Here is a 17,263-nt window from a genome sequence, read left to right on the forward strand (position 1 = left end):
TTTACCTCTATAATTCTCTTTTTACTCCTTGAACTGTACATGTGAAAGCCTGCTTAAAATTTCACATCACTTTTACCAGTGACTGTGCTGTAACAATGAAGTTGATTGATTGACTGATTGATTGACTGATTGATTGATTGATTGATTGATTGATTGATTGATTGATTGATTGATTGATTGATTGATTGATTGATTGATTGACGATAACGCATTCTCCTTTCCTTTCCGTTTTGCAGCTGAGAGTGTTCAAGCTGGCCAAGTCGTGGCCGACCCTCAACATGCTGATTAAGATCATCGGTAACTCGGTGGGCTCCCTGGGTAACCTGACCCTGGTGCTGGCCATCATCGTGTTCATCTTCGCCGTGGTGGGCATGCAGCTGTTCGGGAAGAACTACAAGGACTGCGTGTGCAAGATCGCCGAGAGCTGCGAGCTGCCGCGCTGGCACATGAACGACTTCTTCCACTCCTTCCTGATCGTGTTCAGGGTGCTGTGTGGGGAGTGGATCGAAACCATGTGGGACTGCATGGAAGTGGCGGGGCAGACCATGTGTCTGATCGTCTTCATGACGGTCATGGTCATAGGAAACCTGGTGGTAAGGCTGGTGTCGCTGGCGATTTTTGCCTCTGCTGGCAGGGGGGGGGCAAAGGAAATATATGAACATATATTTTTTTTATATATGCAACATATATGTTTATCATATATGTCACATATCCGAGATTGACCGCCTGCATATCATGTCTCTACATATATGCACATATATATCCATATATGTGGACATATAAGCTATATACTAGACATATATTTCCTATATAATCCACATATATGCACATATATGAAGCTGAATATGGCATACATGCAGCATACAACCTGCATATACTTGCCATATGTTGGCCAAAAATATATAATTAAAAAAAGAATGTTGAAAGAAAAAGCTCGTCGCGCTTGGAGCTTATAGATCTGCTACTTTTGCTATTTTTGAATTTGAATCCTGAAAAGTAACGGTTTTGGACACATGAGGTTTTTCCGCCCGACAGAGACGATATCATCGCTGTCAGACGGAAGCCTCGTTCGTCCAAAATGGAAAAAGAACTTGTGTTTTGATGCAGTGGTTCTCAAACTTCAAAATTTCAAGGTCCATTTGGTTCCAAGTGTATACTGTCAGAGTTACAGACTTAGTAAGGCTAAATTTAGAACCCTCTCAAGGAAACCTGAGAGGTTTCCCTGGACCTTCACTTTGAGAACAACTGGTCTAACGGATCCAAAAGTACTTCTTATTTAGTCACAAGCTCTTGATAATACTTTTCATTGAACATAAGCATTGTGAGCTTAATGTGTAGATGGTCTATTTTTTGCTACTTTTGCGCAACACTCTTATATGGCTAATTCATTTATGAAAAAAAAAAAGAAACAAACAGTTGAAATGTGGTCATGCAAGGTTTCTGCCTGCCTGCAATAATAATGTGTGGCTATTATTATTATTATTATTATTCTCCTATAATTCCCCAAACCTCTGTCACCGAAACCTGTCACTGAAACCTGTCAGTCACCAAAACCTGTCACCCCAAAAAAATCTCTTAGTTCTGCCCAGTTCTCCTCAGTGGCTGGAGCAATTGATCTGCATTTACACACGGCCATTGACCATTAGCATTATGCACAACAGCGTCATAACATCAACGTCATAAAGTCTTCTGTCAGAATTGTCCACTCTCACACTGTCTAGTGTCCCACGTGTCCATTTGGTCCATATACTATACTCCACGCTGTAGAAATGGCTAGCCGACGGTTGTTCTCTTAGCATCTTCAGAGCTTGCATCAATGTCGTAAAAAAAAACCTCTTAGCATCCACGCCTACAGCTTCAATCCCATGTGTATGAAGGCATCGTAGCAGCATAGCAGCAGGAGAAGGCTGCACAGGTCACAGGTCTCCTCAAATCTCCATATGGCATCACCCAAACGATCTGCTCAATTATTCACTAGCAAAAGCACTAGGCTACTGCACAACTTAGAATACACAATTAAAATACACACATTACCCTCATGTTTTGGACTTCTGGGAAGTCCAGCGTTCCCCTCTACTGGAAAAGAAACGCAATACAATACATCCAACACACACGCCAATAGTTCAGTTATTAATTTGTTGTTAGTCACGTCATCAGTCACAATGTCGGCATCAGCGCATACGACGCCTTAAACCCTAAAAGAAACTGGAAACATAATAGAAAATATAGACTCAAACTTACCCAGTTGTCCAAAACCCTGAAGAAGAAATATAGCGCAAGAAGCGAAGACAAGGGACAGACATGTCTGTTCGAGAGAATTGCTCTAAAATGGTATCGCTGGTTTCTGCTCGCCCGAGGCGTCCCCCGGAGCAGAAACCTTTCAACCCAGGCCCAAACCCACCCTCTTGTAAACACATTCAACAGAATGCTACAGAATCACTGGAATCACCGCCCAAGGAGAAAGGCAGTGACATCGTGACACTATTTAGGTCACTAAATTGAATGCCTTCACCTAGAGATAACATCTCCATGTTTGTTTTACATGTGCACTCTATTTTAAAACACTGTCTACGTTAAAACAGATTCACATTTTCAATGACTTATTCCTAAAAATAATGCATCCAATACAATAATAAAGCACTTCTATTTTAATGTCAAATATAAAATTCCAAAGCATCAATATACTGCTTCAATTCAAATATTATTATACATATTACATATATTACCAGAAACAGTCCAACGCCTCAGTTGTCAAAACATGTAACTCCAATATGTCAGGGTTCAGATACCGTTCCCCATCTTACATAAAATCATATTTTCTCTGCAAGCCACCTTTGCACATAGTTCCATAAGTCCAGGGGTGCCCAGTCCCATTCGTGTCTCTGTCCAGTACCACAATGTCAGTGTACTGATCTCCATCCAGACCTGATATGGAGTTTAGCATTTACCATTTTCAAAACCAGCATATCCGAGATGGCCTGCATCCTTCTCTCTCAAGTTAACAGAATGAGGTAAGGCTGTGAGGTAAGACACACCGGAGATTCGGAATTCGGGCTATGGGAGCTATTGTCGCCATGCTTACAGCCGTCGCCATGCTTACAGCCCCCCAAGCTATGGGATGAATGCTCAAACGAAACTGCGCACGACTAGCTGCCAGACAGACAAACTGCGCACGGGCACTGTTAGACAGAGAACGCTGCAAACTTATGAAGGACTTTAATTTAAGGGCTGTGTGCACACTCACACTGCGTTTTAAGAGCCATAGCACTAGCACACACGTTCACATGTTCAATGTTCTAATACAGGTTGTGGATTAGCTCAAACAGCCTAAACATCAACTTCTCATGGTTGTGGGAGACAGAGAGCACATCCCCACGCTACCGAGCCGTGTGTGTCTGTGTGTCTGTGTGTGTGTGTGTGTGTGTGTGTGTGTGTGTGTGTGTGTGTGTGTGTGTGTGTGTGTGTGTGTGTGTGTGTGTGTGTGTGTGTGTGTGTGTGTGTGTGTGTGTGTGTGTGTGTGTGTGAGTGTGTGTGGTAGCTGACAGACAGACATCGACTCACAGGAACACACATAACTATCTGGCCAATATTTTGAGTGTACACATCCCCGGGTATGGACTATAATAATAACAATAATAAAAATAACAATGATGCTGATATCTATTGGCTCGCCACCATTAGACACGATGTCACAGAGTAAACAAGCTAATGGAATGAGCTAACCTGGCCTTAAGGTGGACTGACTTAAAGTAGACCAGTAATTCTGCACAGAGCTAACTAATGTGACACTAACTCATAACCCCTCTGTTTCATCAGTCTCAACGAGATGCAGTCACATTACTCATACTAATATCTAATATCCCCATTATGCAACGATAAAGTACAAAGTATATACATTGTTGGTTAGTAATGGATAAATGTTTCTTTGTTACTTCAACATTTAACACACAATTTGACATTGTGGGTGGTTGGTAATGAATATGGTATTATATTGGAAGGGGTCCTTGGGGCCAAAAAGGTTTGGGACTATTGCTGTACACCACATAACCCAAAGTCTGTTAATGCTTTGACTGCACACATCCCCGGGTATGACGAGTTATTATAATGTGTGGTACAAACTCATAATCACTTCACATAACATTTGATCTGGGGGTTTCCATGCATGGGTTTTCTAGGTCAGTGGTTCTCAAGTGGGGTCCGGGGACCCCTAGGGGTCCTTGGGGTCGTGCCGCACTGCAAGCTTGTACATCTGCTACTTTTTAACATTTTGTTTTAAATCTTGAAAGTATTGGACGATTTTGAATAATTTAGATTTATTTTTATTTTATTTTTTTTCACAAATCTCCGCTTCTGGGGGTCGCTGGCGCTAAACCATTTCAGATGGTGTTCCGCAGCCAAATAAGTATCTTTGTGACCCATGACCATGACCGACACGAAGAAGTTTGAGAACTACTGTTCTAGGTTATGCATTTTGTTGTGTGTTGTGTTTGTTGCAGGTGTTGAACCTGTCTCTTGCCTTGCTGTGTGTTTATTGCAGGTGTTCAGTGCCGGCCCTGAGCAATTTGCTGCCCTAGGCAGGATTTTACATGGCGCAGATGATGAAAAAAATACACAAATATATATTTTTCAATTCTTTTTTTTTTTTTTTAACAAATCTAGGCTTGGTGGGTGCCCCCCCAGCCTCATGGCGCCCTAGGCAATTGCCTACTCTGCCTAATGGAAGGGCCGGCTCTGAGGTGTTGAACGTGTCGCTTGCCTTGCTGCGTGTTTATTGCAGGTGTTGAACCTGTTCCTTGCCTTGCTGCTGAGCTCCTTCAGCGCAGACAACCTGGCGGCAACGGACGACGACGGAGAGCCCAATAACCTTATGATAGCCATGGATCGCATCAGGGAAGGAATCGCCTGGTTCAAGCTTCACTTGCACGCCTTCATCGATGAGCACATACGAAAGGTACGAAAAATCTTGACATAATCTGTATTACATGAGTGAGTCATTCGCATTTGTTGTTTAACCACTTTCTATGTGACGATGTCCCTTTTGTTTCTGGCACGTCATTGAAGCCAAACATCCTCCTATAATTCTACAAAGCTCTGTGCGTGTGGTGAGCCCAAAAGCTCTTCTGCCCGGTTCTCCTCAGTGGCTGAAGCAATTGCTCTGCATTTCCACACAGACATTGACCATTACCATGTGCACGGAACAGCGAAGCCCGTTTTTCGCTTTCCCCAAATGTCAGCTGTTTATTAGCGTTTTTGTGTTCGCTGGCTCCCGGGTTGCCAAATCATCTGCGTGAAACAAGCGTTGGTGCTCATATCCCCCCACGGGTATGGTCAAGATTTTTTTAACTTTTCAAAATATTTTTTTTGCGGCGACACTAATGGAAAGCCCCACCTTGTGTACTTTTAATCTTAGTTTGTCAAAGTAGGTTTTGATTTTCTATTGGCTAGTTATTAGACTATACAGTAGGTTTTTAGGTTAGTTACGATTCTGTCCCTATTGGGACATTAACTCGAACGGCGCTGGGTCGGCTGAAGTGGACTTCGCAACGCTCGGCTCTCTCGGCGGTGCCTCTTGTACCTGCCTTGGTGCACATGTCTGCTTTAGACAGCGCGCCTCCGCAGATTTTAACTGTTTTTTTGCGGAGCTGTCACGCCTATACGTCTTGGATTTGACAACGGCACTTCCGCATTCCTGGAGTGCGGGAGTGCCCCGGGACGGCACCAGATGACTGGAAGGGAAGGGAACCCTCTTCCAGTCAAACGTTTGATTAAAACGATGACTTTGATGAACTGTTTGCAGTGCACCCCTAATGCCCTAATCTCTTCACCCTAATGCTATCTCTTCACCCCTAATGCTATCTCTTCACCGGGTAGTGTCCGGGTAGCTCAGTCGAGTCGAGTAGAGCTCTCGCCTTTGGACCACAAGGTCATGGGTTCGATCCCGGGCACCGCCAACTCAGCGTATAAGTAGCACGGCTTGGGTGCGACAAGTCGTGCGGTAAGTACTGGGAGCTGATGGTAGGTGTGGCGCTCCACCTCAGCAATCCATCTCCCAGGGGTCTAGCGCATTGTAACGGGGACAGACTCCCACGTTATCGGCTGATACCAACAATAAGCCTCTCCCGACCTACTTAATCACCCCTAACGCCATCTCTTCATCTATAACACCATCTCTTCACCTCTAACACCATCTCTTCACCCCAACACCATCTCTTCATCCCTAAAACCATCTCTTCATCTCTAACGACCATCGTTTCATCTCTAACACCATTGTTTCATCCCTAACGCCATCTCTTCATCTCTAACGCCATCTCTTCACCACTAACGCCATCTCTTCCCGCTATAACCACCCAGCCACCAGAAGAGGAGGAGGAGAAGCCTCTGGACGACATGTTTGACAAGAAGGTGAACTGCATTGCCAACCACACGGGCGTGGACATCAACCGTGAGCTGGACTACGTCAAGAATGGCAACGGCACCACCAGCGGCATCGGCAGCAGCGTGGGCAAGTACATGATCGACGAAGACTACATGTCCTTCATCCACAACCCCAATCTGACCGTCTGTGTGCCCATCGCCGTCGGCGAGTCAGACTTCGAGAACCTCAACACCGAAGACTTCAGCAGCGAATCCGAGATGGAGAAAACAGACGTGAGTATTATAATATATATATATATATGGCCAATGATTTATGGGAGAATGGGGTTGACAGAGAAATGTTTGTTTACAATAGGCTCTAAGCACAGCAGCCATATTGGAAAGACATTGGGCCTCTTCCTTACTTCCTGTGTTACCAATGATACTAATGAAGGCTCTATTCCATTCTGGTCAAACAGAGTCAGGGTGTTGACTTACTGGAAACACTCTGCCACACCAGTGGGTCTCAAAGTGTGGTACTGGGACCCTCATGGTTGCTGAGGGGGTTTCAAATGGCCCCTGAGCATCAATTTCTCATGGTTGTGGATGGCAACGATTCCACGTCAGCTCTTAAATGACTCGGTTGTCAGAACTTGTCACACACACACACGCACACACACACACACACACACACACACACACACACACACACACACACACACACACACACACACACACAAACTACACACCATTGACGCCAATATGATTAAATCACTGTCCAAAACTATGCATTAAATACTGAGCGCATAACCCAAAAGTTTGCATATAGTTTGGCTGCACACATCACCGGGTATGGACTAGAATCTAGTCCAGAATCTAGTTGTATAAAAATATCCTGTTATATCTTTATACAACTACATTCTGCCAAGTCCCGGAAAAGAGATTGGCCAGTAGCCATGAAGCGTGCCTTCTCAAATACGGTGGCCGCGATACAGACGCCCCAGAGTCGGACGAGGCGTCTCTATATGTCTCTGCTCACAAGCACATAAACACAAGTACACACACACACACACACGCACACACACACACACACACACACACACACACACACACACACACACACACACACACAGACCAACACACTGCATGTGATGATAGTGGGAGTGTTAAACTAGTTGTGACGAGCCGGTCACCTTGACCTGGATTCAGAGAGACAGAAAGGAAAGGAAAGGAAAGGAAAGGAAAGGAAAGGAAAGGAAAGGAAAGGTACAGTAGCATCAGGACTGTACCTGCAGCACCAGCATCCTCTCAGTCAACCAATCACACACCAGCATCCTCTCAGTCAAGCAATCACACACCAGCATCCTCTCAGTCAACCAATCACTCACCAGCATCATTTCAGTCAACCAATCACGCACCAGCATCGTCTCAGTCAACCAATAACACACCTGCATCCTGCTGCAGTCAACGGGGTACGTCTGTGGGGATTGGACACAAACAGAGCCCCCGTCAGCCAATCAGGGAGACAGGGAGGGATATGTCTGGCTGCTGCTCGGTGGAAAATGAGAGAGGGGGAGGGGGGGGGGGGGGGGGAGAGAGAGAGAGAGAGAGAGAGAGAGAGAGAGAGAGAGAGAGAGAGAGAGAGAGAGAGAGAGAGAGAGAGAGAGAGAGAGAGAGCGAGAGCTGCCGACTCAGTCTTATAAAGTGCAGCATCATTCTCTGGTGAATGGGACTTGGACAGTTGTGTACATCTGTGTCTGCAAGTGTACGCTAGTGGAGTGCTTCTCACAGTGAGTGGGGTCCGGGGACCCCCAGAGGTCCTCCTTTTGGGGTATGAGGAACAGTTTTAACGACCTATACGGCCTATTTCAAAAATAGCACCCAAAAAAAAGCAGATTTTCACTATTTGTTCATGTCATCCTCTATGACTTGCACAAAAGACGGCAGGTTTACAGTTGATAATTTCACTATATGTAAAGTAACTAAGTACATTTACTCAAGTACTGTACTTGAGTACAATTTTGAGGTACTTTTACTTTACTGGAGTATTTCCAATGTTCAATACGTTTACTTTTACTCGACGAGCTGGACGACACCAGCTCGTCAGAGGGCAGTACCATGAGTAAATGTACTTAGTTACTTTACACCACTCACTGCTCTGGTTGTGTCTCCATGTAGCTGGACGACACCAGCTCGTCAGAGGGCAGTACAATCGACATCAAGCCTGACGAAGAGGAGGTCGTGGTGCAGGTGGTGGAGGAATACCTGGACCCGGACGCCTGCTGGACCGATGGTAATATATATATATATATACCCTTTATATCAGGGGTCTTCAACAGGGGGTCCTCAGAGCTACTATAGGGGGTTCGTCAAATCTTTGTGTGATAGGATTCTGTTTTTTTTACATTAACCACTTGAACCCTAAAATTCCTTTTCTGAGGGGAACATTAGCCGAAAATAGCCGATCTACAAGCTCTCAACGCCTCGCGCTGCGAGGCGTTGAGAGCTTGTAGATCGGCTATTTTTGGCCGAGAGGTATAGGTGTAGAGGGAAAAAATAGCAGACTAAGTGAAAAAAAAAAAAACTTTAATCTGAAACACAATTTTATACAATATAGAGCAGGGGGTCCCTGCTTCATCTCTCTCTCAGCTAGGGGGTCCTTGGCCTGAAAACGTTGAAGACCCCTGCTTTATATTACTGATTACTAGAGATTTGCAAACAGCAGAGTATCGTACAGTTTGACTTTGTATCGTATCGAATCATTTTGCAATGCAAATAATCAACGTTATTGATACTAAGTACTTGTGCGTTGTGTTTAGACATTTTATGATGAAAAGAGAGAAAGAGGGGCTTCATTACTTTTCCATTACATATCTCTACACGTGGTCTATGGATACATGTGTGTAATCTCTGTGTTCATGTCAAATTCAAGTTCAATGTCCATGTATTTGCCAGAGAATCACTGTGTTTACTTATTTGTATACGTAATAATAAATGTTTCCTTTAAAAATCGTCCATATATCGTATCGTCAACCGTGTATTGTGAGGGTCCGCGGCCAAATACATATCATTTTGGGGGTCCTTGACATGAAAAAGATTGAGCACCACTGATATAGAAACATACGTTTTTCAGAAAACTGTTGGGATTTAGGAGACACGTAGAATCGGCTTCAGGTCTCAATGCATTAATGTTGTCTCCCTCCCACCGTTGTCCCCCAGAATGTATGGCCAAGTACAAGTGCTGTGACGTTCCCATCACCCACGGCTGGGGGAAGCACTGGTGGTTCCTCAGGAAAACGTGCTACCTGATCGTTGAACACAACTGGTTTGAAACTCTTATCATCTTTATGATTCTGCTCAGTAGTGGCGCACTGGTAAGAACAACACACACACACACACACACACACACACACACACACACACACACACACACACACACACACACACACACACACACAAACATGCACACACCAACGAATGCACACACACACACACGTACACACACGCACACGCGTGCGCACACACACACACACACACACACACACACACACACACACACACACACACACACACGCACCCACACACACGCGCACGCACACACACGCACACACACAGCACACCATTTACAATTAAAATTGAAGCATTTAGCAGCGTGACTTGTGAGTTCAAAGTAAACCAGTAGAATGTGCTCCTCGGAGCCAGGCCAGGAAGTTGAAGCCAATCTTAGCCAATTCGATGAAATATGAACATTGGGACAGGTCCTTCTCCATGACAGTGAAGTTTCACGGCAATCTGGCGCTGCATTCATGATCACACCACTACAGAGAAGTGTACCGATTCACGTGACGTTTGGACAACATCTGTAGGAGTAATATTAAAACATTTTTTCTTAGCAAAGATCTACCTCCTGGTGGCGCTATAACAGGCCTATGTGCCCCCAGCCACCCATCCCATCCCTGAGAATGACGCAGGAACAAAATAAATGGGTGAACACAATGGATGTGGATCAAAGTGCAGGGAGAGAAGTCTCTACTGTAACGGCGGCTCTAATGGAGAGCAGAGTGCTGTAATGCAGCTCTAATGGAGAGCAGAGTGCTGTAATGCAGCTCTAATGGAGAGCAGAGTGCTGTAATGCAGCTCTAATGGAGAGCAGAGTGCTGTAATGCAGCTCTAATGGAGAGCAGAGTGCTGTAATGCAGCTCTAATGGAGAGCAGAGTGCTGTAATGCAGCTCTAATGGAGAGCAGAGTGCTGTAATGCAGCTCTAATGGAGAGCAGAGTGCTGTAATGCAGCTCTAATGGAGAGCAGAGTGCTGTAATGCAGCTCTAATGGAGAGCAGAGTGCTGTAATGCAGCTCTAATGGAGAGCAGAGTGCTGTAATGCAGCTCTAATGGAGAGCAGAGTGCTGTAATGCAGCTCTAATGGAGAGCAGAGTGCTGTAATGCAGCTCTAATGGAGAGCAGAGTGCTGTAATGCAGCTCTAATGGAGAGCAGAGTGCTGTAATGCAGCTCTAATGGAGAGCAGAGTGCTGTAATGCAGCTCTAATGGAGAGCAGAGTGCTGTAATGCAGCTCTAATGGAGAGCAGAGTGCTGTAATGCAGCTCTAATGGAGAGCAGAGTGCTGTAATGCAGCTCTAATGGAGAGCAGAGTGCTGTAATGCAGCTCTAATGGAGAGCAGAGTGCTGTAATGCAGCTCTAATGGAGAGCAGAGTGCTGTAATGCAGCTCTAATGGAGAGCAGAGTGCTGTAATGCAGCTCTAATGGAGAGCAGAGTGCTGTAATGCAGCTCTAATGGAGAGCAGAGTGCTGTAATGCAGCTCTAATGGAGAGCAGAGTGCTGTAATGCAGCTCTAATGGAGAGCAGAGTGCTGTAATGCAGCTCTAATGGAGAGCAGAGTGCTGTAATGCAGCTCTAATGGAGAGCAGAGTGCTGTAATGCAGCTCTAATGGAGAGCAGAGTGCTGTAATGCAGCTCTAATGGAGAGCAGAGTGCTGTAATGCAGCTCTAATGGAGAGCAGAGTGCTGTAATGCAGCTCTAATGGAGAGCAGAGTGCTGTAATGCAGCTCTAATGGAGAGCAGAGTGCTGTAATGCAGCTCTAATGGAGAGCAGAGTGCTGTAATGCAGCTCTAATGGAGAGCAGAGTGCTGTAATGCAGCTCTAATGGAGAGCAGAGTGCTGTAATGCAGCTCTAATGGAGAGCAGAGTGCTGTAATGCAGCTCTAATGGAGAGCAGAGTGCTGTAATGCAGCTCTAATGGAGAGCAGAGTGCTGTAATGCAGCAAGCAGCAGAGGAATCCAGCATAGCTTTGCAGCTTTTTTTCTGAGGAGGACTGTTTGCCAAATAGTGATTCACCACATTCACAACACTGAGGGGGACTGAAGCCAAATAGTGATTCACCACATTCACAACACTGAGGGGGACTGAAGCCAAATAGTGATTCACCACAACACTGAGGGGGACTATTTGGCTAGCCGATCTACAAGCTGTCTACAATGCGTCGCATCGCGATGCGACGCATCGTAGACAGCTTGTAGATCGGCTAAACAAATAGTGATTCACCACAACACTGAGGGGGACTATTTGGCTAGCCGATCTACAAGCTGTCTACAATGCGTCGCATCGCGATGCGACGCATCGTAGACAGCTTGTAGATCGGCTAAACAAATAGTGATTCACCACAACACTGGACAGCAATAGGGCCATAGACTCTACAGGCCGTAAATGAAGCCTCTTTTTCAGCGGTTTCAAATCTGGCCAAGTGTAAAGTTCGGCAAAAACCAGGCCATTCATATGAACTGTCACTTCCTATATAGCCTATACAACCCGGATGCTAACCCCTTGCTCTCAACTCAAACTCAACTCGACTCACATTTTATGTATAAAGCACATTTTAAAATAACCGAAGCCAACCAAAGTGCTATATACAACACAGCAAGAGAACAACAACAATAACACAGAACAAATGTTCAACACATACATGCAGCAATTGAATACAATTGTCGTACACATAATTGCGATTAACGATTGAACTGTGTTTTTTGTTAAAACATTTTTTTTTTGGGTGGAAATAGCTCATCTATAAGCTTGAGGTTTCTTTTTAAATGTTGAAAATATTTCAAAAGCAATGTCCAAAAATGTGAAAAAAGCATTGTTGTCTAAAATGTGACATCGCTAATAGAACAGTTACATGTGTCAAAAACATAACATAACCTCACATCTCCATATTTCTACTTATTTATGTGTTTTCTTGAATATAATTGAACAAGATTGATTGGAGAAGACTCGATTTTCAATTGTCATTTCTGAGCTCATCCCTATATACAATGCTCATGTCATAGAGCTCATCCCTATACAATGCTCATGTCATAGAGCTCATCCCTATACAATGCTCATGTCATAGAGCTCATCCCCATACAATGCTCATGTCATAGAGCTCATCCCTATACAATGCTCATGTCATAGAGCTCATCCCTATACAATGCTCATGTCATAGAGCTCATCCCCATACAATGCTCATGTCATAGAGCTCATCCCTATACAATGCTCATGTCATAGAGCTCATCCCCATACAATGCTCATGTCATAGAGCTCATCCCTATACAATGCTCATGTCATAGAGCTCATCCCCATACAATGCTCATGTCATAGAGCTCATCCCTATACAATGCTCATGTTAGAGTACAGGCTGCTTCCCTTCCGGTAAAACCTGCGTCCGTCCCCTCCAGGCGTTTGAAGACATCTACATCGAGCAGAGGAAGACCATCAAGATCATCCTGCAATACGCCGACAGTGTCTTCACGTACATCTTCATCCTGGAGATGTTGCTGAAAATGGTGGCTTTTGGATTCGTCAAATACTTCACTAACGCCTGGTGCTGGCTGGACTTCTTCATTGTGGATGTAAGTAACTTTTATGCCATTATGTTTAATTATCACCGCGAAACATACCATAGAGTGGGGCTTTGATTGTATAACGCCAAACAGGGAGTAATGTATATACTTAATTACGCATTAACGTATGAAATAGCCTGCAGCATCTAACACACTCCCAAAACTGCATATAGTGACTTTGCGGGACAAACGTGACCAAACGGCAGTGGTGGAAAGTAACTAAGTACATTTACTTAAGAACTGTTCTTAAGTACAATTTTTAGGTATTTGTACTTTACTTGAGTATTTCCAATCTTCAATACTTTTACTTCTACTCCACTACATCTCAGAGGCAAAAATTGTACTTTTACTCCACTACAATTATTTGAAAACTTTAGTTACTAGTTGCTTTTCAGATATAAATTATGATATTATGAAACATACATTAACCACTTTAAACCTATTTTATACATAGGCTATTTGAAAATAGCCGATCTACAAGCTCACAACGCGTCGCATCGCGACGCGTTGTGAGCTTGTAGATCTGCCAGTTCGATCCCGGGCTGGGGCGCTCCCCTAGAGTTAGTGTCGAAGTGTCCTTGAGCAAGACGCTGAACCCCTAATTGCTCCCGATGAGCAGGTTGGTGCCTTGCATGGTTTCCCTCCGCCATCGGTGTATGAATGTGTGTGTGAATGGGTTAATGGCGCAATCAATGTAAAGCGCTTCGGATAGAAGCGCTATATAAATGCACCATTTACCATTTACCATTTACACCACTGCCAAACGGCAAATACTTCAGCCGACTCAGCACCGTTCCAGTTATAGCCTACGTCCCGATAGGGGCGGAATCATAACTCACGTCCCCCCCCCCCGCCCCCAGACGTCAAATGTTTGTTGTTTGGTCAAATCTGTCCCCAAGCCCTCACCCGTTTTCCGTCTTGGGAGTGAGAATGCGTTGGCGGCTGTGGTTGGTCCTGTGTCATGGTTAGAAGGTTCATTATATTAGGCTACAAGGACTCCTCGCCGATTTTGAACCTGAAATGCCTTTGTTCTGATGTGAGGAGATCATTTATAGTACAATAGTGTGGGATATAAAACACCCTGCGTCCTCTGTGTATTTCCCCAGCTAAATGTTGACATTGCAGAAGGATGATGTCAAATGCATTGTTTTAGTGTCACCAGGCGTAAATTACATCTGACCGATGACACCATATGAATGAGATTTATAGGTTAATAAAAATCAGACGCACACGCACACGCACACGCACACACACACACACACACACACACACACACACACACACACACACACACACACACACGCACGCACACATGTCCTTATTATTACATTACATTGTTGGTAACTGTTGTAGACCACAGTTTTACAGTCAGTCAAACTGCCGCAATATCTATTCTTATTACATTTGGAAATGGGAGATGTGATTCTGGCATTGATTCAGATGAGTCACGTTTAATGCAGTCAGCCTAAACCAGTTTCTACACCGTTACAAATGCACAACCTGAATGCTATGATATATTAAGCAATCAACCCTCTGTATTAGTTCAGATATTAAAGCTATTAAAGGAGGAGTTCACCCAAAAAATGACTTATTTTCTATCAATTGCACACCCTATGAAGCCTTGAATCCATGGATTATTTTTTGTTTTTGTCGCATTCCTAAGCTAATAATTTGATTCCCGTCTCCTACCGGCTAATATATCCGGGAGGAGACACAAAGTAGATTATTTGTGTCTCCTACCGGATATTCACACAGTCATCAAATTATTGTCTTAGGAATGCCACAAAAACAAAAATAAATCCATGAAATCAAGGCTTCATGGGGTGTGTAATTGATAGATAATAAGTAATTTTTTGGGTGAACTCCTCCTTTAAAGCTGCAATCTTTAACTGTCAACTTCCCAGATGTTTACTGTTGATCTGTGTAACAGAGAGCATGTTTGGGAAGGCCAGTTATTTCCATTTGAGTTTCAATCAATCAACCAGCTGTTTCCCGGATTGGATCGATGGATCTAACATTGTAATTAAGTCAGGGGTCTTCAACACGGGGTCCGGGACCCCTAGGGGGTCCTCAGAGTTACTACAGGGGGGCAACCAAGGTTGAGAACCACAGGTTGAGAACCACTGTTCTAACATGTATTTTATTCACTAAACAACGTTATGGATGCAACTTTAATGCAACTTGGATGCAAAAGTATAAACAGTCTGATGTTTTTCTGACGGTATCCAGTGTCATGTTATTGATTGAATTAGTACTTAAAGCTGCACTACGTAACTTTGTATTAATGAATGGTAGAGTATGTTAAAGGGATAGTTCACCCCATGGAGACTTGAATTCATGGATATGTTTTAGTTTTTGTCTCATTCCTAAGACAATAATGTGATGACCAGCGGACCGGTAGGCAGCGGTTCCGGTAGGAGACACAAAGGAGACTCTTTGTGTCTCCTACCGGAACCGCTGCCGGTCATCGTTATTGGCTGGTGGTCCCCAGATGTATAAATGGCATTTATACATCTGGGGACCACCAGTCCGGTCCAGATGACATGGTGTCCATCATTCTGACGTGCCTGATTTGATGTGTTACGTTGAGTCATGTAATGAGTTGTCAATCACCCGTGGTCCCCCTGTCTGTCCTCATCAATCAATCAATCAATCAATCAATCAATCAATCAATCAATCAATCACTGTTGTGTGTGTGTGTGTGTGTGTGCGTGTGTGTGTGTGTGTGCGTGTGTGTGTGCGTGCGTGTGTGCGTGCGCGCGTGCTTGCTCTTACAGGGACTAAACTGTATGTGACAGAATGTGGGCTGGATGTTATCATATAAATGGTGGGTGTCTTTGGATGAAGTGATCTTGTGTTGTTGCTCCTTGGCGACTATGTGACTAATGCCTAATCCATTCTACACCGTATGCCGGTTCACTTTCCTGCAGGAGCATAGGTCTGCCACAAGGGGCCGCCCGGGTGCAAGAATAATTGTCAAAATGACTTTCTACTGGCTTTGTAAAACCACATTCTAATGGCTTTTGAGTACTAGATTACTTTCAAATGATACAGTATATAGTGATTAAAGCTGCAATCCGTATGTCCATTCTCTCTCTCCTGACGGAGAGATTCAATTTAACTCATTGACTGCCAGAGTTAAAACATCGTCTATGGCTGCCATTGCCAGTGATTGCGAGCGTTTTCACTAACCTTTGAAAAATCACAAAATATTTTTCTTCACAACGATCCACCCGCCAAGTGGTATCTGAGCAGAAGGATTTCAGGACCTTCTGTGAGACCTTCATTTTTCCCAGCTGTCCAAGTTGGAAAAGGTGCTAAACTAGCCTTTCTTGGCAGAGTGTCCATGTGCATTGTTCATGACAAAACTCCACCAGGTACTTGAAACTGCTCATACTCTCCAACGATGTACCGTTGATCATAAGGGGATCGAGGTCCTCTGAAGTCCACAATCATCTCCTTGGTTTTTCCGATGTTCAAGAAGAGACCGTTGCCCTGCCACCTCATCCACCTGGGTCCTCTTATTGCTGCAGGTTCTCCATTGTGTCCTTGGCAAACTTGGTGAAGTTGTTGGAGCTATTCCTACAGGCCACAAAGCTGTGTGTGTACAGTGAGTACCAGGAGAGGGTTGGTGGGGACTATGATGTTCAAAGTTGAACTAAAGTGGGAGATGGCTTTGTTGTCTGTTGGGACAGGAGGCAGACTTCAGTGGGTCCAAGGTGCTGGGGAGCGATAGGGGAGCCAAGCCCTATAACCTTGGTCCTTAACTTGCCTCTCAACAGTCTTTACCGCTTGATGCTGTACATGTGGGGACCACAGACTCAAATCAACTCAACCTAACTCTATTGTCACATCACAGGTTTACAGGTGCAAAGAAGAGGGTGGAATTCTTTGTCATACAAGCCAGACTGTGCCAGAGAGCGGTTGGTGGTTATGGTGGTGAACACAGGCGCAGGAGATCAGTGCAGGTTTATGATTCATCCGGAGATGCCGTCTCAGCCGCTTTCCTGATA

General features: G+C 44.5%; 1 protein-coding gene across 4 annotated transcripts in view; it reads left to right on the plus strand.

The window, feature by feature from the left end:
- The window catches only part of LOC311049006 (sodium channel protein type 8 subunit alpha-like), a gene marked incomplete at both ends in the record, with an annotated part of 93,235 nt that overhangs the window by 56,900 nt on the left and 19,072 nt on the right, over nt 1–17,263 (plus strand). For all 4 annotated transcript variants that reach the window (XM_084062426.1, XM_084062428.1, XM_084062425.1 and 1 more), the window contains 6 exons: nt 237–593; nt 4,778–4,951; nt 6,352–6,648; nt 8,533–8,647; nt 9,574–9,728; nt 13,086–13,259. In XM_084062426.1, coding sequence (XP_083918552.1) covers nt 237–593; nt 4,778–4,951; nt 6,352–6,648; nt 8,533–8,647; nt 9,574–9,728; nt 13,086–13,259 — 1,272 coding nt within the window. The remainder of the gene's footprint in view (nt 1–236; nt 594–4,777; nt 4,952–6,351; nt 6,649–8,532; nt 8,648–9,573; nt 9,729–13,085; nt 13,260–17,263) is intronic.

The sequence above is a fragment of the Gymnoscopelus microlampas genome, assembly GCF_963454915.1.
Source record: "Gymnoscopelus microlampas genome assembly, chromosome: 7".
Classification (NCBI taxonomy): Eukaryota; Metazoa; Chordata; class Actinopteri; order Myctophiformes; family Myctophidae; genus Gymnoscopelus; species Gymnoscopelus microlampas.